Source organism: Phyllostomus discolor, chromosome 11 (assembly GCF_004126475.2).
Source record: "Phyllostomus discolor isolate MPI-MPIP mPhyDis1 chromosome 11, mPhyDis1.pri.v3, whole genome shotgun sequence".
Classification (NCBI taxonomy): domain Eukaryota; kingdom Metazoa; phylum Chordata; class Mammalia; order Chiroptera; family Phyllostomidae; genus Phyllostomus; species Phyllostomus discolor.
The window spans coordinates 87,640,730-87,665,703 of NC_040913.2; the positions used below are offsets into that span (position 1 = coordinate 87,640,730).

At 54.4% G+C, this 24,974-nt stretch overlaps 1 protein-coding gene across 2 annotated transcripts; it reads left to right on the top strand.

Annotated features, from left to right (window-relative positions):
* The first annotated feature begins 1,787 nt into the window (after positions 1–1,787).
* On the top strand, positions 1,788–24,657 carry DCTD (dCMP deaminase). 2 transcript variants are annotated; one of them, XM_036011775.1, is made up of 7 exons: positions 1,788–1,806; positions 3,148–3,191; positions 3,319–3,433; positions 3,721–3,856; positions 21,011–21,127; positions 22,403–22,499; positions 24,139–24,657. In XM_036011775.1, the coding sequence occupies exons 3-7, from the start codon at positions 3,326–3,328 to the stop codon at positions 24,215–24,217; spliced, it is 537 nt and encodes a 178-aa protein (XP_035867668.1). In that variant the 5' UTR covers positions 1,788–1,806; positions 3,148–3,191; positions 3,319–3,325; the 3' UTR covers positions 24,218–24,657. The 2 variants fall into 2 exon arrangements, with proteins under 2 accessions (XP_035867668.1, XP_028382509.1); XM_028526708.2 differs by lacking the exon at positions 1,788–1,806 and adding an exon at positions 1,834–1,993.
* Positions 24,658–24,974: the final 317 nt, after the last annotated feature.

A 24,974-nucleotide genomic window follows, 5' to 3' on the forward strand; every position in this document is an offset into this window, starting at 1 on the left:
TGCGAGTTGACCAAAATGGAGAATGATGAGAAGGAACTAAATTATGTATGGCAGTCCTCACAGAGCAGGGGAAGGAAGGCAGCTTAATGATGCTGTGGTGGAAGGCCCAGCAGCAGTGGGTGATGTATCGGTTGGAGTGGTAAGAAGAGGAGCGGACCCACGAAGACTCCACCACTACACACGACGGTGGCTGAGACCAAGCAGTGCATTGGGGAGGGGGCGGGGGAACGGGAGCTGAGCATGTAATACATTTCAGTGACAACAAGACAGCCGAGTAGAGTTAACTTGACATTAAAAATCATCATCTTAATCTATGTCGCTCTTTCAAGCCCGAGTCTGATCAAGGGGAAAAAAAAATCTATAGTTAACGATGAAGTATTTTTCTCCTTCGCTTTCCCGGCACCCACCGACTGCAGTACATAATTTAATTATTGAATCTACAGGCCGGACCCAGGAGATGAAGAATGATGTGTCTGCCGCAGCGAGAAATTAGATAGAACCAACTGTTTGTTCTCATCATTCTTCCTGTGTTAGGCTAAATTAATATAGTTAGCAAGCTTTTGTTTGGATTAGTGGCTCGGATCTGGGATGTGCCGATCAGACGCGTGATTATTACAGTAGCTGTTATTTATGGAGGGCTGGCTGTCTCCTCCAGCCCCGCGTGCAGCACAAGGGGCGCATTTGTCAGTCTCCGCGCCGGAACCCATGTTCCGCCAGACTTAGGAGCTAGACGTCTTAATAGAATAATGAAGTTCGAGAAAATCAGATTTAGTTCCTTGGGGCGTATGACTTCAGAAATATCACGGCGGGTCTTTCTTTTTTTGACCCGGGCCGCGTTCTTCTGATCTTTCAAACAACTGTAACAAAATAAGCAGTTTTATAGCTGGCAAGTGTTATCGGGAGACTACCAGGGCAGGTGTGCAGGCGGTGGGGGTTGCGCGGGGGCGGGCTTCAGCACGCCTCTCAGGTCCTCCCACAAAATCTGAATGGAGACGGTAGACTGTCCATGCAAAGCACAAATGCAAATGTATCTTCGAGGCAGAGCGTCCGGTGCCGCATACCAGTGCGAAGCTGCTGCTAGGGGTCAGTGTTCCCCACGAGGACAGAGCAGAGCCTCACTGTGGGCCCATCCACTCCAGGGCCCCGACCCAGTCTCCTCACTTCCTGCCTCTGCAGTTTTATTGCACCGGACTCGTTCGGATCTTATTTTATTCACACATTGCACATTCGTAATTATTGTGAGAGCTTTTAGCTGACGGTACGTTCAGGTGGGGAAGAATAAAAAAAAAAAAACACCCCACCATCAACAACAGAAGCGACCCAACCCTCAGATTCAGAGATCTGAAAAATGCAACGGTTATGAGGTCAGATTCTGCGAGCCGCCGCCAGCAGGCCCTCCCGGCGCCACCCTAGCTTCCAGGAATGCGGCAGAGGCTCCGGGACCCGGGGACTCCTGTAGGCGGGGCCACCGCGCGGGTCCCAGACCAGCCCCCTCCCCCCACCCCCGCCGCAAAGTCAGAGGCAAAATCTGCAGGTCGCCGTCCAGACCGTGTGCTGAGCAAGCTAACTTTGCAGCCGGGGCCTGGAAGCCGAGACGATCCCGCCGGGCGCGCACCGCCCGGCCGGCCCCCTCCGCCGAGCGCGCAGAGGCCCGGGCCGCTGCTACCTTCCGGCCACGCGGCGGCCCCGCCTCCGCTCCCAACTTCCTCCCCCGGTGTGGCGGGAACCCACGTCGCGTGCAGGTCGCTGAGCGGGGCTGGGCTGGAAACGCGGACCACGCACCACGTGGCGCGGCCGGAGCGTGGGGTGCGGGGCGCCGGGCTTGCAGCCGGGCTGGGGGGTGCGGAACCCAGGGCTGCCCTGCTCTCGGGGAAGCCGGCCCGCCTAACTCCGTGGCGGGCAGTGTGGCCTGTGGGAGGCTTTCCAGCTTGGGGAGCCGAGAACAGGGTGGACGCGGGACTCTGAACGTGACAGTAACTTCTGTCGCCCGCGGGTGCGGTGGTGATACGTCCCGGGATAAGAATGGAGGGGGGTGGAGGGGCTTGGGTTCTGTCCGGGGGTCGCGGGGGCGGGGCGGGGGGAGCTAGGGGTACCTCCCTGAATGGATGTCTTCTCTGTTTCTGCAGCGGGGTTTGGGGCGTCTGGGAGCATTAACCCAGACTTCAGGGAAGGGGTGGTGGAGGGTAAATTCCTTTTACACCCCTTCTTCCTCTCCCGTCCTCCTGTGTGGGGGTCGTAGGTGATTCCCTGGCACCCTGCAGCGATTATGATGCCAGCCCTTTAGCCCGGGTGGTAAATAGGTCCAGTCTGTAAGGGGGCTTACAGGCTGCTCAGAATTTGGGCCCCGTAGTCATTGGGTAATGCTGGTTCCAGGCCCCACGTGTTGATGCATGCCAGTCTCAGACTGGGGGGGGGGGGGATGCTCACCTTTCTTTAGCCCAGATGTCTGGGCCTTCTCCAGACTTCTCAGGGACACTACCCACCCCGTTCTTGGGTTGACCTCCTTCCTTGACCTTGAAAGGGCCCCACCCCTACTCTGCTGGAGCTTTCAGGGGATGTCCCCTTCAGGGGTTCTCCCTGCAGGAGAGACAGCTTGTGCCTGCCCACCAAAGGCCTGTTGCTAGAACCTTGCCGTAATAATAGCATGCAATACTTTTCATAGTTCGCCCTGATTTGATTCAGCACTCAGAGTTGATGACTGCCCTATCTGGGGAAACTAAGGGGAAAGGGAAGGGACAAATCAATCCAGTTAAGGTCAGCATTGGGGCAGTGCCAAGTCCAGTTCGCCTGGCAGGGTAATAACCGGGTGTGACGTAGGGCGAGTTACCCAAGCTCCCACAGTCTCTAAGGTGGGATGCCACTCTCCACCTTAGTGGGCAAGGAGGCTGTAGTGAGGTCATGTACATAACCTTCAACACTGTCTGCAATTTGTGAGGTGATCAAAAAATGTTCTCTTCCCCCCGCCACCCCCGCCACTCGTCCTGGCTCCCTGTTATGAGGGAGAGGGCTGAGGGATGAGAACAGTTCGCAGGGCAGGCATTTGTAAGACCTCCTGTGCCAAAGCAGTAAATAGATGTCCTATTTGGGAACGTGTGCCAAGTGCAAACTTTTGAAATAGTAACTTAATTTCTTAATTTTTTTCTTAAGACCAGAGACCGTCTGGAGTCCGTGTTCTGTGGTTTTTCTCACTGGTAAGTGTAACCGAAGTGTCCGAGTTGGACAACGCACGGTGCGACTGTGGCCAGGTGGGACGGGAGAGCAGGCCGGCCCCAAGGCTTATCTCCCCTGCCCTCGCATCGTGCTGTGCTTTCCTTCCAGATCCAGCATGAGCACTGTCCCCTGCAAGAAACGCGAGGACTACCTGGAGTGGCCCGAGTACTTCATGGCCGTGGCCTTCTTATCAGCACAGAGAAGCAAAGATCCAAATTCCCAGGTGGGTGCGCTCTCCAGGACACTGTGCTGTGTCCCCGCCTGCTCGCGTCTTCCTGTGAAAGTGATCACCAGGTGTCTCCGGTGCCTGCCCTGGGGCCAGGGGTGCTCGTCCTTTGGCTCGTGGGAACTGCCACGGAAAACAGGCAGGGAGACAGAGCTCTGAGCCCCGCCTCCCCCAGACGCTGCGTGTCCTTTCGGAGTCTTCGGGTCTCTGGTTTCATTCACCACCTCTCCGGGGGCAGACCGGCCACTCCCGGTCACCACGTCTTTGCTTGTGTTTCCCTGCAGGTTGGAGCCTGCATCGTGAACACGGAAAACAAGATCGTGGGCATCGGGTACAATGGCATGCCGAACGGGTGCAGCGACGACCTCTTGCCTTGGAGGAGGACGGCGGAGAGGAAGCTGGACACCAAATACCCTTACGGTAGGACGCGCTCCGTGTTGCCCTCTGCTTCGTGGCAGAGCCCTGGGGAGCGCATCTCACTGAACTACCCTGATTGCCTGTCCCCATCCCAGATGTTCCAAAGAGAGCCAGCAAATGGAAGTGTGGTGGCCGTCACACAGCCCGGCCCCAAGGTCCAGGGCTCTGCTGCCTGCCGTGTGCCTGGTGAGCTCCGCTGGTGACCTGCCAGGCATTGGTGGCTGGCTTCTGGGCAGAGCGCCACCTGCCCTGGCTGAGGACTGTGAGTGATGATGGTCCTGCAGGTTGTGTCTTTGCTCCCTGGAAGTGGAGCCAGCTAATCAAGTACCGGCCGGGGCTTAGGTCTGATGAGAAGCAGGGCTCGTTCGGCCCCTCTGCCTACCCTGGGCAGCTGGCTCACGCTTGTTTCTGGGAAGCAGGCGGCAAACCGGGAGCTGGACCAACAGAGATGGATGCTGCAGCCTCCTCCTGCTCCGGAGCCTCTGCAGTCGCAGAGCGGGCTGTGGACAGACCACAGGCCAGATGGGTGGGACTGGGCACCTTCCGCCTGGCCATCTGTTTTTCGTCTTTAAATCGGGGAAGGATGCCTGGTATAATTTGCTACCTATCGGAGCCCCAGGCAGAATACCTTTCGAGACTCTCTGGGAGGGACAAGTCACAGCTTCACTTTACCTGGAGTTCCCTGGGGATTGTGTAACTCGTGCTGTAGAAGAGGCAGATTGGGCTGCATGCACGGGTGTTGATTTTCCATAACATTGGGGCCTGTGTTTACATCCGGAAGTGAACAGGCCGGCTCAGGTGGGAGTCAGGTGCGCTAAGGCCACCCTAGAGGGAAGAGTGTGCCTTCTGGAGCGGGGTTCTGGGTGTGATGGGGAAGAGCTTTCACTCTGTTGACTCTTCCCTAGTAGACTTTCCCCTGGGGTTTTTTCCCTAAAGAATTCCAAGCCCCCTGTTAGCCCAATTTCCATAGTTTACTAATGGCCTTGGACCTTGGTCATGGGAAATAAACCCCACACATTTCTTTGTAAACTGCTTCAAGCAACTGCTCTCTTTGGGAAAGAAAAAAAAAAACATGCCCAGCGGAGAGGGAGGAACAGAGGCACGAGCGTGGGGAGAAGGACAAAGCACTCGGGGTTTTCAGGGAAGAAGATGCAGGCGGGGATGAAGGGGGTTTCACAGTCAGAGGGCTCCCTCCTGGGAGCAGGCAGAGTGGGACCCCAGCCGGGAGGAAGCAGAGCCGTCTGCTCAGCCTCCGCTTCCAGCCGAGGGGGGCTGGGGAACAACGGAAAGAGGGGCTTGCGTATTTTAGGAACTTTCTGCCGTCTGATGTGATCGTAAGCTTTTGAGGGTAAGAAAGAAGGGGAACAACTAGTGGTTTGTGGGTGCGTGCAAAGGCAATTTTTCACAGTGCCTATTTCCAGTGTCCTGTATCAGGTTGCAGGATGAAAGGGCCCCCAAGTTCAGGGTGGGCACTGAAATGGGCGGCTGCCGCTGTCGTTGCCTCCCGGGGTCCAGGCAGGGGAACCTCGGCCCCGGTACCCAACCTCCCTGTGCAGGGATTCTCAGGGTGTCGGTCTGTGGCTGGACTGCTGCAGAGGGGTCCCCGAGCAGCTCACCCAGGGGGACCCGTGCGGTCCTCTGTCACTGTGAACCCCAGGCAGATCGGCGGTGGCACGGTCGCAACCCCCGGCTTTCCAGTGCCTCGGAAGCTCTCTAGTGGCTGATTTTGTTTGTTCTGAGATACTGCCTTTTGTCTGTAGTTAGAAAGACTGCCTTTCAGAGCTCCTCTCCAGAAGGAATAATAGTAATAATAATAATGATGATGATGATGATGATGATGAAACCCCACACAGGCGTTGGTCCAACCTCACTGATTGTTTTTCATGGGATGGTTGCTGAGTTTTGGGCACTGGCTGGCTGGCTGCGTTATTTCTTCCTATGCATATGATACCTCTAGGTTTTCAAAGCTCTTTGCCCTCCCTTATCAATGATTCCTTTTACAGGTAGCCGTGTTAGCGTGCAGACAATTTTCTTTCACGAGAGTAAGCTTGTAATTTGATGTGCCATAAAAGTCACAGAAGGCATTAAATGGTTCTTAAAAGGCATTTAGTGTTGCTGCCGCCGTAAGACACTCGGAGGCGGCCTTTCCGTCGGGGCGACGATGCCAGGCTCTAACCTATACGCCCCCTCTCGTCTTTCCCGGGGGCTTCGGCCCGCAGCGTGGTGCGCGGCTAGGTAGCCTTGGCTGTGCTACGAGAGGTGTTCGGTGATCATTGATGAAAGACGCGAATTCTTTTTACTTCTGTTTTAAGACTCCAGACTTAAAACAAGAAGTGCGAGGGTCTGGAGCTGGGGAGGCCTCGCCCTTGCTTTGCTCACTGAAGGACGAGATGGCGGCTGAGCTGCTGCGTCGGGCAGGACGATGACGCCTATGTCATCGCTGTCAGGGAGCTTTAGAGATTATCTGGAACTCCAGACCAGCGACTCTTCAATTCCTCTGAGTCTACGGGACCTTCTCAGAAAACAGCCAGACCCCACCCACGTCAGGCTGGTTTAACTTAGTATTTTTTGGGGGGTGGGTAAGAAAATCCGGGATGACAAAAAGCTACTCAATAGCAGTCACATGCACATTAATATTGACTTTATTCAATAGCATTTGGGTGTGTTTGGGGAAGTGTATTGTGTGCCAGACTTGATGTTCACGCAGCCTGCGGCCCTGCGCCCCTGTCACAGCCTCAGTGGACCTCGGGGTTCTGTGCCCACAGGGCCCCAGGGCATAAAGGGACTTCTGTGATGCCACACTGGCAGGGTGACACCTTCTAGTCCCAAGCTTGGCACTGTTTGCGACCCACCGGGTCTGCCCTGTGGGGTTCTTCTGAAGTGTCGCCTGGACCCGAGCTCCATGGGCCGCCTCTTCTCTGCTCGTGGTGCTCCTGAGCGGATGGAGGCGTAGGTGAAGTCACTGTCCAGAGGGCAGGTGCTGGTGGGGGTGGCCCGCACCTCCCATTGGGCAGAAATGCATTTGTGCGTGGCTGGCTCTAACGTTTCCCCAAAGGGGAGCTCCTGCTGGGCCCTGGTAAGGTTGAGTTTGGTGGTAGTGTACACAGCGTAATTCTCCGTGTTCGTTCTGTACATGCAGAAGTCATTCTTGATTGACACTTTGTGGAAAGGAGGAAGCCTCAATGTTACAAGTAACAGAGTAGGAGACGGAGCGTCTCCCGGCTGTGTCTCTGGAGGGAAACTTTTAAAAGGGTGTTTCTGCTCTTCCAGCTTTAGGATCAAAACTTCACGGAACAGTTTGATCGTAATGTGGTATTAACACGGATAATGAAAATTTCCCCTGCCAAAAAGAAACCGCTCTTCACCTCATCCTCTTCCCGAAAAATCCAAAGGAGGGTGCGATGTCAGTAACGTCAAGTGGCAGGAAGAAGTCAGCATTGTTACAGTGACACCTCTTCACACGAATTGACAATTAAACCGGGAAGCAGCAGATTTATCTAATTTACCATAAAAAAAAACTCTGGGAGCTTCTTACTTTATAAGGGGGGGGTGGTGGTGAAACCCGGGATGAAGTATTCGGCTGATATTGTCAGTTCCTTTCTCTTTGTGAAATGCATCGGCGTGAGGCACGTTTCATCAAAACACGAAGTTTATAAAACGGAAGTGAAACACTCCCGGTAATTCAGACACCGCGCTTTCCCTGGGTTTTTGTAACCCATGTTGGTGACATGGTTTGCAGCCGGGAGCTGGAGGACCAGCAACTTCTTCCGTCCCCCAAAGCCACTGCTGAAGTTAGCGTTTGTGACACAGTGTGCGCTGTGCTCCACTGGCCCACATGCGTCTTCATGGCCCACTGTTTCCCGAGGGTCAGGGGCTGGGGGGCAACAGGTGGCCTCCTCTCCATCCAGGGATGCGAGCAGCCAGGATCGCTTTGCCTTTGGCATCACTCTTCTCTGTCGTGGAGGGGACCGTGACCTTCCTGTCCCAAGGGCAGGCGGTAGCCACGCCATAGTGTCATCATGCGAATGGACACGCGGGGCTCTTCCCAGCGTGGGCCCCTGTTTCCAGAGGGACACTCCAAAAGGCTGTCGTGCTGGGAAGGAAAATGCTGGAGTTAATCAAAGCGAGAATTCAGCAGGGCAACGTTCTGCCAGTGTGTGGCAGTGCTCCTTTAAGTTTGTATTTAAATGCAGCCTTTCTCTTGCCCAGCCAGCAGCTTGTGGAGCATGCGTAGGTGCCGGTTCAGGGACTGCTTAGCTGGTCGCCTTACCCCCTCGAACCCGGCGTTTTCCGGACTGCCACGCAGGGGATCCATGTCTTTGGCATCTAGAAGATCTAGAGGGTGTCTTGAGAAACTAATTTATCAAGAAGTCAGAAGGCTGATCCTTCTTAAGCTCTGACTTTCTCACAACTTTTAAGAACTTCTTAGTACTTAAGATCCAATTCGCTTCTGCAGCCAGCTGGAAGGGAACACCTTCTGGTTTCGTTAGGCAGCTCCGTGGGTTTGGTGACTTCTGCTCCTTTTCCTGCAGAATTCTGATTTCATGCACATCTTCCCACCGCCCCTCTGCTGCCTGGCCAGCTCATAGTTGTGGCCGGACAGTGGGTTAAAGTGGCGGCTTTGTGCAAAATAGCTAATGTAATCCATGGAAAACCGTTGAGCAAGTTTACAGGGAAGATATAAAGGAAATGATTTTTATGAATCGAGAAGCAAACTCAGGTTTTATTGTGTGATGTTTCAGATGAACAGGGCACCATGACAGCTTATACCTGAGGCCCCCCCCCCCCCCCCAAAAAAAATATTAACCAGTTTGACAGAAGCATATTTCACTTTCAGGTATAACTGTTTATAAACAGTTTCTAGAAAACAATAGATAATGATTTGGGGGGATTAATTTACTTGATTTTTATGTATTTTAATCTATAGCTTGAGGGCTAATTATTATTATTTTTTAAAGATTTTTATTTATTTGTTTTTAGAGAAGGAAGGGAGGGAGAAAGAGAGAGAGAGAGAAACATCAATGTGCAGTTGCTGGGGGTCATGGCCTGCAACCCAGGCATGTGCCCTGACTGGGAATCGAACCTGTGACACTTTGGTTCGTAGCCCAAGCTCAATCCACTGAGCTATGCCAGCCAGGGCTGAGGGCTAATTATTTTTGAAGAGCTAGAGGTTCCTGTCTCACTCAGTTCCCAGGAAGGACGTACCGTAACAATCCGTTGCTCTGGGGAGCAGGTGCCGGAAACGCTGAGGTGCTCCCCGGTGGGGTCAAACCCGCCTGTGAAAAGACCCAGGTTTGTCTCTGTTCTGAAAAGAGCCAGTGTACCGCGTGGATATCCGTGATAAAACGTAAAGTGATACAAGGCTGGTGACCCCCGAGTGGACGGTCAGAAGTGGCCGCAGGGATCTCTGTCCGGCCCCTCATGAGAAAGGTTTGTGGAGAAACCTCTCTCCCTGGTGAAATTGCGGGGCCACGTTCCACCTACCACAGACTGTAGCACGTGGGCACAGTAGTGACCCGAGTGCAGAAGGAGATTCCTGATGGTCAAGGCCGCTTCATTCGTGTAAGTCCAGTGAGCCTTGGCTCGGACACTCAGGGTCACCGTGTGGCAAGCTGCGGGGAGCCCCCGAGAGCGGTGCACCTCGTGGCCTCCGTTCTATTGATTAACTCGCAGGATTCCGACTGATCTTCTCTGAAATTGGCCTTAATTACTAGTTGTGCTTTGACTTTTTTCCAAGAATCGCCGTTTCATAAGCTTTGTTAATACTGGTATTAAAGTGGAATAGGTCATATTGTTCGCTCCCTGAAATATGCATTAAAACCTGGTTCCTGGAGATTTTTGCAGGTATTTGTACTGATTTTTACTTTCACCACTTAGGGCTTTTGTTTCCTGTTTGCATGGGACTGTACGTGTCTTTAATAGGCATGTCGGCTAAGAAAACCCCTGCACTGCAAAATGCCACGATGGCCAGATGCAAGGGAGAGAGTCTGGACCGGCCCTGCAGACCCTGGGTCCCCGTGTGGCGTGTTTATACCCGGTGATCGATCGTGGGGTTGTCGGATTCAGGACCTGCTGTTTGTTTCTCAGTGTCTTTAGGAAATAAGTGGTCACTGGAGGACGCCTCCAGTTCTCGCATTCTAAGGACAACATTAAACAATACGGCTTTGCTTGCATCGGATCTGGGCAGTGTTTAAGCACCCCGTCTAGGGGTGTTTAGTGGAGTTCTAGAAGCATCTTGGGTGAAGGCTCAGAGCTGAGAAACCTGTGGGTAACAGCGGCCCCGAGAGTGTGCGTCTGGGCATGGGGACAGATTAATGGACACGGGCGTCATTCCCGCCCTCCTTAGAGGTTCAGGTCTGCTCCCGTGGTGAGATGGACATAAACCAGACAGAGATGGACACCCGAGAAGGGGGGGCGGCTGGGGAGTGTGCATCTCCCCACAAACAGAGAGATTGGGAGATGTCGGGTGAGAAGATGGTTGGAGGAGAACAAGGAAGAAAAGAGACCCGTTTCTAAGAACAAGAGAACGGGTACCTGGAAGAGGCACATAGAACTCTTTGGAGACAAGAAGCGGTTCTAGAACCCAGTAGAAAGCAAGGAGTTGCAACGTCCTGTGGGGACCTGGTCAGTGTGACCACGTTCATGGACACAAGGATGCCTGCCTGGCGTCGGGAACGAATGGGAATGAGTCAGTCCAGGGGTAAATGGAGCCGGTTGGGGAAGGGAGGGTGTGAGGGCGTTAGGGCGAGAGGTGCCCACCCCCTGCTCCGCTGTCGGGAGGCGGCACCAGCCAAGGAGCGGAGGTGTGAGCTTCATCCCTGCCCTCCGTGCCCGTGATAGATGCCATAGTAAATCTGAAATATTGAGTATGATAACTGAGCATGAATTTTTAAATTCTGCAATTAAAAGGCTTTGTTCAAAATGCCATTAAGTTTGAGTTTAGGTGAAAAAGGGGGAAGCAGAATTCCTCATTGTCGGGTTTTTTTTTTTCCCTCTGTGAGTGAGTTATAACGTCTTAGGAATTGAAATAAATACCGATGAGTCATCTGTTCTATCAGCGTGAGTTGTCTGTTGGAGGTGGGGGCGTTCTCGAGTCGTCTGAGTCACCTGGCTTCCTTTTCAGAAATGATAACTAATGTTGTAGTGCACCCCACTTCCCCGAGGTCATCCACCAGTCATCATTCATTCACTCAGCAAACACTTACAGGTCATCTCTCACATGTGTCCTGTGCCCGGTGCTCTGCAGGGGTGTGTGCAGTGGCTGGTGGCCGGGTTTTCTGGGAGTGTGCAGCCTGAGCTTGGAGGAGGTAGACAGTGGTGGAACGTAGTATCGAATGCTCCCTCCCGAGGAGGTGACTTCTGAGCTGACGTCTGAGGGGTTGGATGGGTCTCCTCAGGTCAGGTGGGGTGCACGGTGTTCGGTGTTCAGGGATGGGAAGAGCAGGGGAGGGGCCCTGCTTGTGGGTGAAGGCCCTCAGGCAGGACCTAGGCACTAGGATCGCCGTGGGGTCAGAAAGACTTCGGCTCAAGCTTAGCGGGGGAACCTGGAGAGGAAGGAGCCTCGAGGGCCTGCAGGGTAAGGAGTTCAGATTGCAAGGATGGCGTTGGCCGTGCGTGGGGAATGGATTGCTGGGGGCGCGAGGGGCGTCTGGCTGTGAGGTGATGGCTGTGGACTGGGTTGGGGGCGGGTTTGGAGGGGTGAACTGCCCCGTTGGGGATGGAGAGGATGGGTGAGTGGGGGCTGTATTCTGGAGACAGCATCGAGGGGGGTGGGTGATAAGGGGGGGGGAAGGGGGATGGACTCCCCCAAGAGTTCCTGCCCAAGCACCTAGGCTTGGGGGAAGATCAAGGAAGACCCGGGCCCCTGAAGTTTGGGAGCTGGCCAGCGCCCCCCCCCGGGAAGGGTGGCAGGTGGTCAGGTTGGGTACAGGAGTGCCAGGAAAAGCGTAGGCTGAGAGGTCAGCTGCTGCCTGTTTGACGTCTGGGTGACGTCAGTCCCCGGGAGAGGGTGCAAAGGCCGCGGCCGTGGCCTGATCCCTGAGGTCGGCAGGGGACGCTGTGGAGCACAGGGTGGTGGGGCAGGAAGGAGGGCGTGGCCGGCGCTGTCGCCGGCTGCTGAGAGGTCTGTGGGGACTGACATTCCCGTGGGGTTAGCAACATGGAGGTCATGGGGCAGGGACCCCATGAACTCCCACAGAGAGGCCGCCTCGGGAGGCTGCCTGGAGCCGGTCGGAGCAGGAGCAGAAGCGAATGGGAAAGGTGTTTATGGATCGGGTTTGTGATGAGAGCGGGAGCGCGGGGGTGGCGGCTGGAACGGGAGGCGGGGCGAGGAGAAACGAGGGGAGAACCTGGTGCTTTTAGGCGATTGGTTTGTTTGCTGATGGGAATGAGCCAGTAGAGAGAGCGGGACAAACAAAAAGGGGGAAGAGGCAGAGTCGTGGAGGACATGAGCGGGGGGAGGGGGCACGTTGGTTCGTCGCAGCCACCCCAGGTAGGGTGAGGACAGCTGACACCTAGGTTATGAAGTCGCAGGTGGGGTGCGACCCAGGACAGCACGGCAGGGAAGGGTTGTCAGCTGAAACAGGGTGAGCAAGCGCGGACACTGGGGAGAAGGACACGAGGTTGTCGGGGGCGGTGGAGAGGTGTCCTGGGAATGTAGGGCAGCGTCGGGAGCCGACCTCCTCCCAGAGTCCCAAGTGAGGTCACTCTCGCCCCGTTTCCTGCGGCGGGAGCGGGCTCAGCCAGCGCCCGGAGTGCCCCCTGTGGAGCTGGAATGAATTGGACGCACGCCCCGACTGCGTGTCCAGTGCTCACCTCTGGGTGCCGTCTCGCCCTGCACCCGCTGTCAACACGAGAGGGAAGCCTTGAGCCCTCTCTGATGGGCGTTTGCGTTACAAGGCTGTCCGACCCGGATCAGCGTTCTGTTCTGTGGGTGCTGCTTTTAACACGCTCTGGGCCTCCAGGAACAGCAGGGAGGGACTTGGACATGGCTCACCCGTGGAAGAAACACAGTATTTCCACACTCTCCGCCTTCTGACCTGATTGTGTGCCCTTAGCACATAGGGGAGCAGTCTAATTAGAGTTCTGGGGGCTTTATTATCAATAATGGAAACTCTGCAGTCAGAAATCTCTTTAGCCCTGAGCACTACCATTGGGGCTAAGTGGCTCCCCTGGGTGCCGTGAGTTGCTGCCATGGGCCTGAGCAAGAAGCAGCACAGAAGGGGACAGGGGGTGGGCACCGGAGGAGGGGAGAGAGCAGGGACAGAAATGTCTGTTCTCCCATTGGGGGAGCCACACAGCCCAGGGCCGCCCGGTGTGGGGGGTAGGGGGAGAGGTTAGGGGGCTCGGGCACGTGTCGGGTCCTCCTCCTGCCCTCCGCTGTCCGCAGATGCTAGTCTCCGTGACTGTTCTCCGAGGCGGGCCTCCTCCTCCCCATTTCTCAGGCCGGGAGACTGAGGCTTCCCGAGACCCAGGGTTGCAGACTCACAGGTGGGGAGGCAGGGCCGTGGGATGGCTGCGAGGACTGGGTGTGTTCGGACAAGCCCCTCGGCTTGGTTCCAGGACTGCAGACAGGACGGACACCTGTGGGGACAGGCCATCAGTGGGCGGGGCGTCACCTGGAGGAGCCCAGACAGCCTGGCTGCGTTTTCCGGGAGCAGCTCCTCCTCCAGCCCCCAGCTGTGGCCAGAGTCCCTCCCTGCGCCTTTCCTTCTCACAGAGACCCTTCCCTGGGCACCGGCCGGGAACAGACCGGGCCAGAGGTTCTCCAGGCACGGGGCTGGCTTCCTTTGCCCTGTCACTGTTACCTGTCTCCAGTTCCCCACGCACACTGGCGCTATAATAGATCAGACTGGAATGGGTGCCCTCGGCGCCCGAAGGTGGCGGATGTTACTTCGTCTCCTGAATAGAAAGGCCATCCACTGTGCTCAGGGTGGGGGGCCAGGGCCGTGGGGCCGGGTTCTGAGCGCAGGGGGTGGCGTGGTTGGGCGTGCTTCTCGGGGGGGGCGGGGGCAGAAGTGCTGTCCCCCACCAGCTGCACCCAGGAAGCCCCCGTCCCTGACCCCCCCCCCCCCGCTCTCCTGCACAGACAGGACCCATGGGGATGAGGCTGCTCTTAGAAATCCGGCCCCGGCCTGAGTGTCGGTAACACGGGCTTCGTCTGCAGAATTCTTTCCAGTTCGTGACGCTTTTCCCGGCCATTTTTCTCACGTGCTCTCTCTGTCCCCTCGGGAGGTAGGAAGGGAGGGTGGTGTTATTCCCAGCAGCATTTGCAGCTGAGCGAGCCTGGGGCTCGGACCGGTGTGGAGGCAGAGGTTTTAACTCTCCTTGTTCTGAAAAGCCATTGATAATCCAAATATATTTTCCTATAGGACCAATAAATACTACCTGCACATTCAGCTCCCCATACACTACGAAGAGTGCACTTGACCCCTTGTTTCCTGGGTTTTCCCTGCCCTTCCCCTCTGCCAAGGGCCTGCTTCCAGGGTGCCTGCAGCTTTCCTGCGACTCTCCATTGTTTCTGAGCCCTGGGAGCGCTGTGCTGGGGCCGGGGGATGTCACAGCCGGGTCTCATCACTCCCCGTACGTATGTGGGAACCGTCTCCAGTTCTGAACCCCTTTCTCTCCCGGCTGCAGCCCAGTCCAGAGGATGATGCCCCTCTGTCTGAGGAACCACGAGAATGAAGTAGGTTTTGGTGCATGCCAAGAAGTTGCCAGGAGGGGAGACTGTGGTGGTGGTGGTGGGGGGGGGTCCCTGGGGCAAGGGGTGGGGAGCAGAGGCTGCTTGGGGTTGCCCCGGAGGAACCTGGGATGCTGGTTTCTGAGTCTCCTCTGCCCTGCCCCAGCTGTGTGTCGGGCCCTTTGGGGACCTCGATAATGAGTCCAGTTGCTACTTCACAGGTGTGGGCGCTTCCTGGAGGGGAGACCAGATAGAGGAGGGGCACTGTTTGGGGCCAGCTCTGGAATGTTCACTGTGGGGTTTGGGGTGGCTGTGATAATGGACATTTTAGTGCCAGGGAGAGTGCCAGAGGCGGTGGTGGGTTGGAGGGGCTTACATTCAGAGGCTGCTCTCCTGTTAAATGATCAGCCTGAAGGGCGGGTGCTTTGGACGCTGGCAGTGACTTATGAGGCTCTGTCAGGGTATCTCTCAATAGCGAAGAAATTAGTCCTTGAAATTCCATTTTAGCTTCCGAAGCTGTGAAAGTTCCCTAAGTGGATCTGAGAGGAGAAAGTGCATGCCCTCCCAACCCCCCTCCCCAGTGTGCATCCATCAGGCGTCTGTGGGGCACCAGGGGCCAAGGAGGGGGTGCCCCTGCCTGAGAGATGTGCCCACGTGTGGCGGCTCTGGTACCTGTAGGGCCCCAGAACCGGAAGCACCTAGACCTCCATTTCGAGAAGGAATGACAGAAGCTTTGTCATCGAAACAGAAACAGAATATCTTCTAAACATTAACACGGAGTTATTTTTAAAAGGGCACAGGTTGACCTTGAACTCGGGTACCCACTTCATGTCAGTTATTAATTGCCGGGTGAAGCTTCTCACCCCTTTACTCCAGAAGGCCGCGAGCAGACGCCCTGGAGCCCTGGCCTCTGTCTTGTCAGTGAGCTGAACGGTCTGTGCCTTGAATGTGGTGGCTGTGCTCCCCGAGAGCCTCCCCGGCCCCCCTGTCGGGGTCAGAGGCGCCGCCGTGTCCCCAGAGGCGGCCTGAGGCCTGTGCGGTGCAGCCTGGAGTGCCCTGGCAGAAGGCGGGGTGGGTCTGGGCTGAGTGGCGACAGGTGCTCCTGGCCCTGCCCTCTGACCTGACCCCAGCCGAGTTGCCACTGCAGACTCCCCGCTTCTCAGCTCGGCCTTGGCCGAGTACCCCGCAGGCCCGAGGAGGTCCTTGTCTTCAAGTCCAACACCACTAAAGACCAGGAGTTTTATATCACCTGGAGAGTTTCTCTCCTTGGAACTGAAACTTGTATTTTCTCAGGCCTCAACCTTTCCCATCAGGGGCTGGGGGCGCCCGAAGGTCAGTGGCGGGCCGTGTCACCCTGCTCCTGCTGAATTATTGGTGCAGCCGCTGGCCTTTGGTGCGCGTTACTGGGGGCTTTTTTAAACCTATTCAAGTCACCTTAAAAATAGTACTGTCTGAAATAGATATTGTATTAGTCTTATATCACATGAGATGAAAGTCACATTTATAAAATGTGGAATCTCTTACATCTAAATCTAAGCAAGGATGGAATGTATCCTGTTAATTTGTCAAACTTGTAGAGAACCGCCTACACAAGACAGTGAGGATTAATCAAGCCCCGATAAGAGGGCATTTGAAAAATACAGTTTTCTAATTATACAATCTCTTCTCCATGGTCCAAGGTTAATGCAGTTCTGCATTCTGACAGTTAGTAATAGAAAAGGAAAAAAAAAAGGACCAAAGCCTATGAATTGTCTTATAATTACCTGAAATGGAGGTGCTCCTTCTGGCAGCGAAGAACTTTTCAAGTGTTAATCTGATATTTTCAGCATTTGATATTTTTCCCTCTTAAACAAGGTTGAGAATAATTAAAGAGTTTTGTGCCACTGCTGGTGCTTAAATGACACTTGGAGTATTCGGAGACTTCTTGGGCCGATTGCTTAGCCAGCGGTGAGTAAGTCTATGTAAACAGTTGGGAAATTTGCCCTTTTTTGGACACGTTAGCTCTCTTGTCGAATTACGTCCTAGATCCTTATGTCTTTGGAGTCCTGGGTCCTTCTTCCTACTATGAATGTGAAAACGATACGCATCTCAAAGCTACGGGGAGGACCGTTCTCCGCGGTTGGCTTTTGCATTTACATTTGTAGCTCTTGCTGCATGTATTCCAGTGCAGTGCAATCCAGATGATAACACTAGAAAAAGATACATGTATTCTTTAACTTCTTGGTGTGTCGCAGTCAGAAGAGTTGGGGCGATGACTCAGGACACCCCACAAAAAGGCCCAAGGAGAAGATGGGACTGACTTTGGGGTTGGAAATGTAGACTTGGGCGTTTTACAGCTAGGTCTGCTGTCTGAGAATCGAGGAAGGGATGCATTAATTCATGAGCAGCACTGACCCTTGGGATGTGCCCGGGAAGCGAGGGCTGAAAAGGACCCATAGAAGGGACGGACCCAGAGACTCGGGTCCTCCTGGGAGGGTTTAGGCGGGAGGAGTAACAGGGAAACAGACTGCGGCCGGAGAGGCTACGGGTTGCGGTTAAGGTGAGGCCATCCAGGGGTGCGCCGGGGCCAGCTCACCGGGGCAGATGCGCGTGCCTCTTCTCAGTTCCCTGTCATGTTGAGATTGGCCGTGGGGAATATTTACACCACAGAAACTGGCAGATGCTAAACATGGGGACATTAAAAAAGAAGTTGGTTGTAAACCTGGCTAGGGTATTACAGAGGCCCACGGGTCCCCACAGAGTAGTGTTTCTGAACCTTTTTACGTGACAACTCGGCAAACCTAGTTGTCCTGACACACACACACACACACACACGGGACAGTTGTTAGGCGCAGGACCTAACCTTGCTGTGTGGGTGCATTGTGATCTCGGCCCTTCCCTTTCCATTAGAAGGAGCCGGGAAATGCCGTTAGTAACGCACTAAACTGATTTCAGTGTGAGATTTGTTGAGAAGTGTTGTTGTGGAGACAGCTAGAGGTTGGATGTGCATTGCAAAGAGACGTGCCCTTGGCCATGGGGCAGGAGGCTCCTGTTCTGTGGTCGGAGCCGGTCTTGGAGAAGGTCAGCTGTTCGGGAAGACAGAGGAAGGGAACGGGGCACCTTAGGGAAAAGCTAAAAACTGGATTTCTTAGTGTTTTTTAAAGTTGCTTTTGGCCAGTCGGTGGAAAAGCAGTGTCTGAGAGTGAGCGTTTCCCCTGCAAACCCAGAGAGCGCTTCGTGCCCCTTGTCCAGGTCACGCTGCTTCCAGGGGCAGAGCTAGGCCCGGAGCCCTGGGGTGGCCTTCTGTTTCTGGTGGAGAGGGCAGGGCCGGGGACCACTCGGCCTGCAGTCAGGCCGCCCAGGCTCGAAGCAAGGCCCTCCGCAGGCCAGGCCTGCTCTCTGCCACGTGCCCTTCGAGGCCTGAAGCCGCTTCGGCAGCTCCCTGCTATGTGTCCATGTTGGTGGCCAGTCCGGGAAACGAGGCCCCAGACTCCATGCTGACTGACCCACGTTGACGACTCGGATGGACTATGGACAGGTTGTCCCGTCCAGTGTCCTCTTTGAGGACCATCTGGGGGCCCGGGACCTGCGCCCTGCCTGCGTCAGGTCTCCGGACGGACCAGTCCTGAAGGGGGATGCAGGGCGGTTTGGGAGGGGAGGCCGAGGGTCAGAGCACAGCAGCCGTGGGATCGTGGCCCTGAAAGGCCAGTGCCAGGCCACCAAGGTGCAGCCTCTCGGGCTTCAGGGCCTGGACCGGCAGCGGCAGGGCGTTCCAAGGAGGGCGGGCCAGGCTGCAGTGCCGGGTGCTGCCCGGGGTGCGGACTTCTCTCCTCCACCCACTGGGTGCAGGCCCGGGAAGCCAGGGTTAACCAGACAGGGTTTGGCGGGCCAGGGGGCCCCGGGGAAGGCGGGAGTGGGTGTTTGTCACATCTGAGGCTGAACAGGTACAGGGACGATGCCAAGAAATCAGGGGTGCGTGGAGCACTCGGGCTCTGCGTTTTTCACTGTCTGGTGTGAACACGTGACGCTGTGGGTCGCGGGCTGTGTCTCTGAAGGAGCGTGGCGGGTGCCTGACACTCAGCTGGTCACGTGGCCGGCGGACCTCGTGTCTTCCAACGCGAAGCTCTGTATTTCCCATCTTGTGGTTTTGTGGTTAACAGAAAGGAAATCTGTTTATGATCCTGTGTATCATTTCCCTAAACCACCCTTTATCCTGGGATGTTGGATGTTGCCCAAGGGAAGCTGTTTCATATGGTAATTTTCTTAATGAATCCAGACACATAACGCTCAATTTTGCCCCAGACTGCCTTGGATGAATTAGAGGATGATCGTTGCCTTCCATGGGATGATTTTTAGAAATTCAAAAGAGGACAGTGTACTGGGTTTCCTAGCAGATTCGGAGACGCTGTAGTTCTGAATATTAATACCAACGGCATCAAAAAAATCTCTCTTGGACGGAAAAGCATATTTTCGGTCTTTGAATTTAAGAGGACCTGCTGCATTTCCCAACGTCGCCATCAATAATTGGAGTCCTCATTCCCTCCTTTATTTATTCAATAAATATTTAACGCCCATTACGTCCCTGGCAGCGCATTAGACTCTGGGGGAGCCGCACGAACCGAGAAGTCTGGCCTCTGCCCTCGAGGGGGAAATAGAAGAAATAATTACATCTAATTGTTTTTAACGCGGAGCGGTGTTAATCCCAGCTCGGGAACATCGTGGTCACCAGGGAAGGAAGTGGGTTTAAGGGGACCTCTGCTTGGGAAGCATCTCCCTGGCCACTGAGCATGGACCCCCCCTTTCCTGTCCTCACTGCCCCCCAGTGTGGTTTGGGGCTGGCAGGGTTACCCCTGGCCCGAGAGTATCGTTCTCTGATGGGCTGTGATCTGATTAAGCACTGTTTTTTTTTTTTCCTTCAGATTTTCTTATAATGCCTTAGACTGCTCATTTGTACGTACGACTAAGGCCTCCTAAACCGTGGTCTTCACAGGCTAGAGTGAGCCCTCCCACCGCTTCCTGGGAGGGCCCTGGGTCAGCTTTCTGCCTGTGGCATCGCAGAGCAGCTGCTGGACACGGGCGCATGCAGACGGTGGCCACCCGACCGAGAACGGGAGGTGTGGGGAGGAGGGTGGTCAGGGGCTCGGTGCTGTCTGAGCCAGTGTAGACACGCACTAAAGGCTCACAGGCCGAAACGTGTAAGCGCCGGGAGATTAGGCCTCAGCACCCCCGGAGGAAGGTGTTGTGTGTAGAAGGGTGGTTCTGGGTGGGGGAGGGGGATCTTCGAAGCCCCATATTTGTAAATCTAGGAGATCTGTATGGTTTGGACCACAGCCAGAGAGTCATTAATGCGCTCAACAAACATTTATTTTAGCACTTGTGTGCATAGTGTGTGTTGAGTCACCTTGGGGATGCCGGAGGATTCCGCGAGGCAGCGTTTCCCAAACACGCCTGCATGTTGGAGTCCCAGTGGGGAACTGTGTACAGATGTCACAGCCCAGGCCACGCCCCAGGCCCCGTCAGGCTCCAGGTGCGGGACACAGGCATCGGTGTTTGGGGAGCTGTCTGAGGATTCCACCATGCAGACAATTTGTGAATCACTGTCACAAGGAAATTATCATACAATTGTAGGTAATGCACCCAGGAAATGGAATAGCACACGGCGACCTCACAAAGCAGGTGGGAGATTCTAAACTAAATCAGAGTGGCGAATGCAGCCCTTCCCACGAGAGGGGCACCCTGTGGATTAGGTGGTGGGCACCCCCAGCCAAGGGGCCTGGGGAGGTGGGTGGGCTTTGACAGGTGAGGGAGAGGAGAGAAGGGTGCTCCCTTCATCCTTGAATTCAGGCAGGTCTGGGAATGACCTTGGATCACCCTTTAGGCATCTTGGGTAGAATGAGCCAGCAGAGCGAGAACTTGACTTTTCATTGCCAGTGAGTGGATGAATAGTTTTCTTCAAAGAGACAAACTACTGGGCACTCACCTGTATGCGGGCCGAGAACTGAGATGAGGCAAGGCCGACGCCTCGTGACAGAAGTGCTCAGCTGTATTCTCAATTCCCCTGCTCTTAAAGTCTCTTCCCACTTTCTTAACATCCACAGTGAGCATCCCCGGGTGTGCATAGGGACACACAGATGAACCGTTCTCCATGGGCCACTCCATACCCCCCAGTCTTGTGGAGCTGTGAGCTGTGGTTCCCCTTAGGGTGGGTGAAGGTACTTGACCTTGGCCCCCCCTTTCCCCTCTCCCCCAGGTGCTCTAGGTGCTTACAGACCCAGGGCTGCTGCGGAGGCGAACCTTTGTGCTCCTCAGCGCCCACCTGTCAGACCACAGGGCTCTCATTTGGTATTCTCAGTGCTTCGGGTTTCTCTAATCAGCTCCTTTTTAATCGAGTCTATTAACGCGCTATTTCAGAGGGCGGAATGGAATGCTTTGACACCGCGAGTAAATTGTTCCCGAGCCAGAGTCTGAGTGCTGCTTTTTTCTCTCGTTCACACCCACAGTGTGCCACGCCGAGCTGAATGCCATCATGAACAAAAACTCGGCCGACGTGAAAGGCTGCAGCATCTACGTGGCCCTGTTCCCGTGTAATGAGTGCGCTAAGCTCATCATCCAGGCAGGTAGGCACCGGCCGCTCCGTGCCTCGCATTCGCGTCCCGCCTGCTCCTCGCAGCTCCTGGCAGACGTGTGCGATCTTAAGTTGCTATTGTTTAGATCTAAATTAATTGCACTATCAACTTTGCAAGATGCTTCCCGTGTTTTGTTTTTGAATGGTGCCAGGTATTCCACGACTAATTGCATCCTCTGTGATTCTTAGCATGTTTTTAATTTAGTTTGCAACTTCTTAAACTGCAAGCTGCCAAAAAACAACCCAGGCTTTGCATATCATTACTGTCAGTTTACTGTTCTCTGACATATTGTGCATAGATTAGGGGGGAGGGAGGGAAATGAATTTCTGTCAGGGACAAGGTCAGCTGGGAGTCTGTATATGAAATTTTAATTTGTATCTAATGTATGGTGGGTATTTGAGGGCCTAACCATATCTTTGCATGCAAATGTCATGACTCCATCGGTAGTTTTTCTTACTGTAAATCTACACCCTTGTATTCTGAATATTTCACTTTTTTCAAATTGTCACACGTGAGACTCAGTTACACTTTATCTCCGTAAAACTCTCAGCATGAGATTTAAAGACTTACCACTTTTGGACAGATATGCGGTTTCCCCGCGTGCTGTTTGTCATGACCCCGGGCACCTCTGAGCCGAGGCGGCCTGCTGGCGTGGGAACCACAGTCTTGGCGACGGAATTGCGTGGGCCCCCCGCTTCAGTGCAGAGGCCGCGGCTGGCGCCCAGGGAGAGCAGCGAGTGTCCCGCGTGGCCAGCTTCCTTACTATCCCTTCAGAGCCCTGGCGCTGGAGTCCGCGCTGCCCGCGGGGGCGGGAGACCCGGACGCGTCTGCTCTCCTGGCGCTGGCCGGAGTGGGCCGCACAGCGGCTCCAGGGAGCTCGCTGGTGTTTCTCCGTGATTTTGGCAGCAACCACCACTCCTTCCCATTAGCTCCTGAGTTAAGAGGAGCTGCCCTGGGAAGAAAGAATATTCGATTGTCCACAGTAAAGGAAATTTGTTCATCGGATCAAGGCTTGACTACGTGACTTGTTTCATCTTGCATTAGTTTAAAAAAAAGTCCACAAAGACTGGAGGGCAGTTTAAAGAAGACCTGTCCGCCCACCGCAGCCTTGCCACGGAGAGCCGCAGCCTAGGTTTCGTCGCTGGACGTGGCGTGCATGCGCATCGTTAGTCACAGGCGCCGCCAGGCCTCCGCGGCCACGAGTGGCTCTGCGACGGTGTTTCTGTCGCTGTGCTAACGGGGCTTCTTGCTCTGTTGCCTTTTAAGGTATCAAAGAAGTTATATTCATGTCTGATAAATACCACGATAGCGAGGAGACCATCGCTGCGAGGCTCATGTTCGATATGGCTGGGGTCAAGTTCAGGTAAGTGGGGAGGACTCAGGGGCAGCGGGGTGAAAGCCGGGCGCAGAGCCGGCTGTGAGCTGGCTGATGGACGGTTCCCTTGCGCCTGCGAGGCCGGACTTCCAGCCCCACGGGAGGCATCTTTTTCAATGCGATGGGCCAAGAATTGAAGGATTATTTTAGGGGTAGATTTCTTTTTTAAACTACCAGCATGAATTGTACCACTCTTTTTTTTTTAAGATTTTATTTATTTATTTTTAGAGAGGGAAGGGAGGGAAGGGAAGAGAGAGAGAGAGAGAGAGAGAGAGGGAGAGAGAGAGATATCAATGTGCGGTTGCTGGGGGCCTTGGCCTGCAACCCAGGCATGTGCCCTGACTGGGAATCGAACCTGCGACACTTTGGTTCCCAGCCCATGCTCAATCCACTGAGCTACGCCAGCCAGGGCTAGGGGTAGATTTTTAAGAGCAGTGAAAGAAGTCTTTGAAGACAATCTGCCTGACGATTGCACTTTAATATTAGTAGCTTTCCAAGGCTTAGACTAATTATCCTGGTCGCGGGAAACTTCTAAAAATTCACGAGTTTTATGATACGAACATTAAACCTTTGTCAATTTTGCAAGCGTGGCAACCACCAGCATAGAAAACTTAGGATGAAAGTAACCTGCCAGATTTGAAATACCACGGAGTTCTTTTGACAGCCACATTTTAAATTGAGACTTGAAGTCATTTAGATTTTTATGATGATCTCTGTTAGGCAAAGACTGGGAGGTATGTTTGACTTGCAGATAAGTTCAAACACCTTTGATTCACAGTGGAAACTTCTTTCGAGACAGCAAGAGCTTTCAAAGTGGCTCTTTTACAGTGTTTGCTGCGGTCAGTGGGGAGGTTCTCGCCTTCATCGTTAGGGATGTGGGTTCCAGGCCAGGAGACTGTTGTGTCTTACCAGACTGTGAGTCCACGTTATTTATACAATAACAATTAGATGTAAAATACAGAGTGGGTTTATGTTTCCTCTGCATGCTTTTAGAACATGATTTTAAAAACAACCCCTCAAAGCCCTGGCTGGCATAGCTCAGTGGATTGAGCGCGGGCTGGGAACCAAAGTGTCCCAGGTTCGATTCCCAGCCAGGGTACATTCCCGGGTTGCAGGCTTTAACCCCCAGCAACCGCACATTGATGTTTCTCTCTCTCTCTCTCTATCTCCCTCCCTTCCCTCTCTAAAAAAAAAAAAAAAAAAAAACCCTCACTATACCTCGTTGCTTTTTGCTATGTACAAGAGGCCAAAGAAAATTTAGTGTATTTTGCTTTAGCATGGTTTCATGCTGGCTGTAGAGGTTTCCCGGAAAATAAGATAAGTCTGGTGGGAAACTCGTAATCGGATGTCACGTTGTGCAGCTGACTTGTTAGAAATCCTTTGACCTTCCTGTAATTCGTGTGCTCAGCGGGCTGGAGAACCTTGGAGGCAAGCCCGCCCCCAGCACCTGCTTTGGCCTTAGTCTTTTGGGGGCCTTGTTTGTCTCCAGATGGTGTGCTGTGATTGGTGCCTGAGTCCCCAGAAAATTTTTTCCTCCCCACAGAAAACGTAGGTTAAGCCAAAGTAAACAAGTTGCTTTAAGTACTCACTGCATAATTCCATTATATGTTTTGTTTCTTACGTTTAGGAAATTCACACCCAAGTGCAGCAAGATTGTCATTGACTTTGATTCGATTAACAGCAGGCCCAGTCAGAAGCTTCAGTGAGTGCCACCTCCTTGAGCCCCCGCCGGAAGATTGGGATTATCCTCCTCCAAGGAGCTGCTAATGCCTTTCGTCCCGAAGGTCCTCATCACTTTCCAGTGGCCAGCACAGCCAAAGCAGACAGCGAGAGAATATCAAGCCTCACTTCTCTGACTCTCTGTCCTGTCCCACGCAATCTGCATCTGATTAAGCTCTCGACTTAGGGTTTAAGGTCAAGGAGCCTGTCGATGGCCTGCCTCGGAGGCCGGAGGGGCAAGCTTTTCCCTTGGCGGCGCGGCAGAAGTGCACCCCCACTCCGTCACCCACTGCCTGTCGCAGCTGCTCCACACGGCTCCATGGCTGGGAGGACAAACAAATAATTGTTGCGTCCCCGGCGGGACGAGCAGGCACACTGATTGGAACATCTGGCCCAAATGAAGCATAACATGTAGTGCCCTTGGGGGGGGGAAATAGGACCCACGTGCCAGTAGCATTTACAGTATCTGCGGGAGAGAGTTGAGGGAAACACCCGCCCCCAAATCCTAGAGGCCGGCACAGCCGTCGTCAGAGTGGGTGGGCGCAACTGCGCTTGGGGTGCTTTCCCTGCTTTTGCCCTCCTGCTCCGGTCCGCAGGTGGGGGCGCACTTGCTTGGCCCCCAGACCACCCCCTGCTGTGGTGGGCGGGGTTGCGTGGCTGGGCGTGCTGTCACGGGTCATTTCCAAGGCCACTGCGCAATGCAGGGGAAATGGATTCGTGTCCTGTGTGTGAGACGTGAGGAAA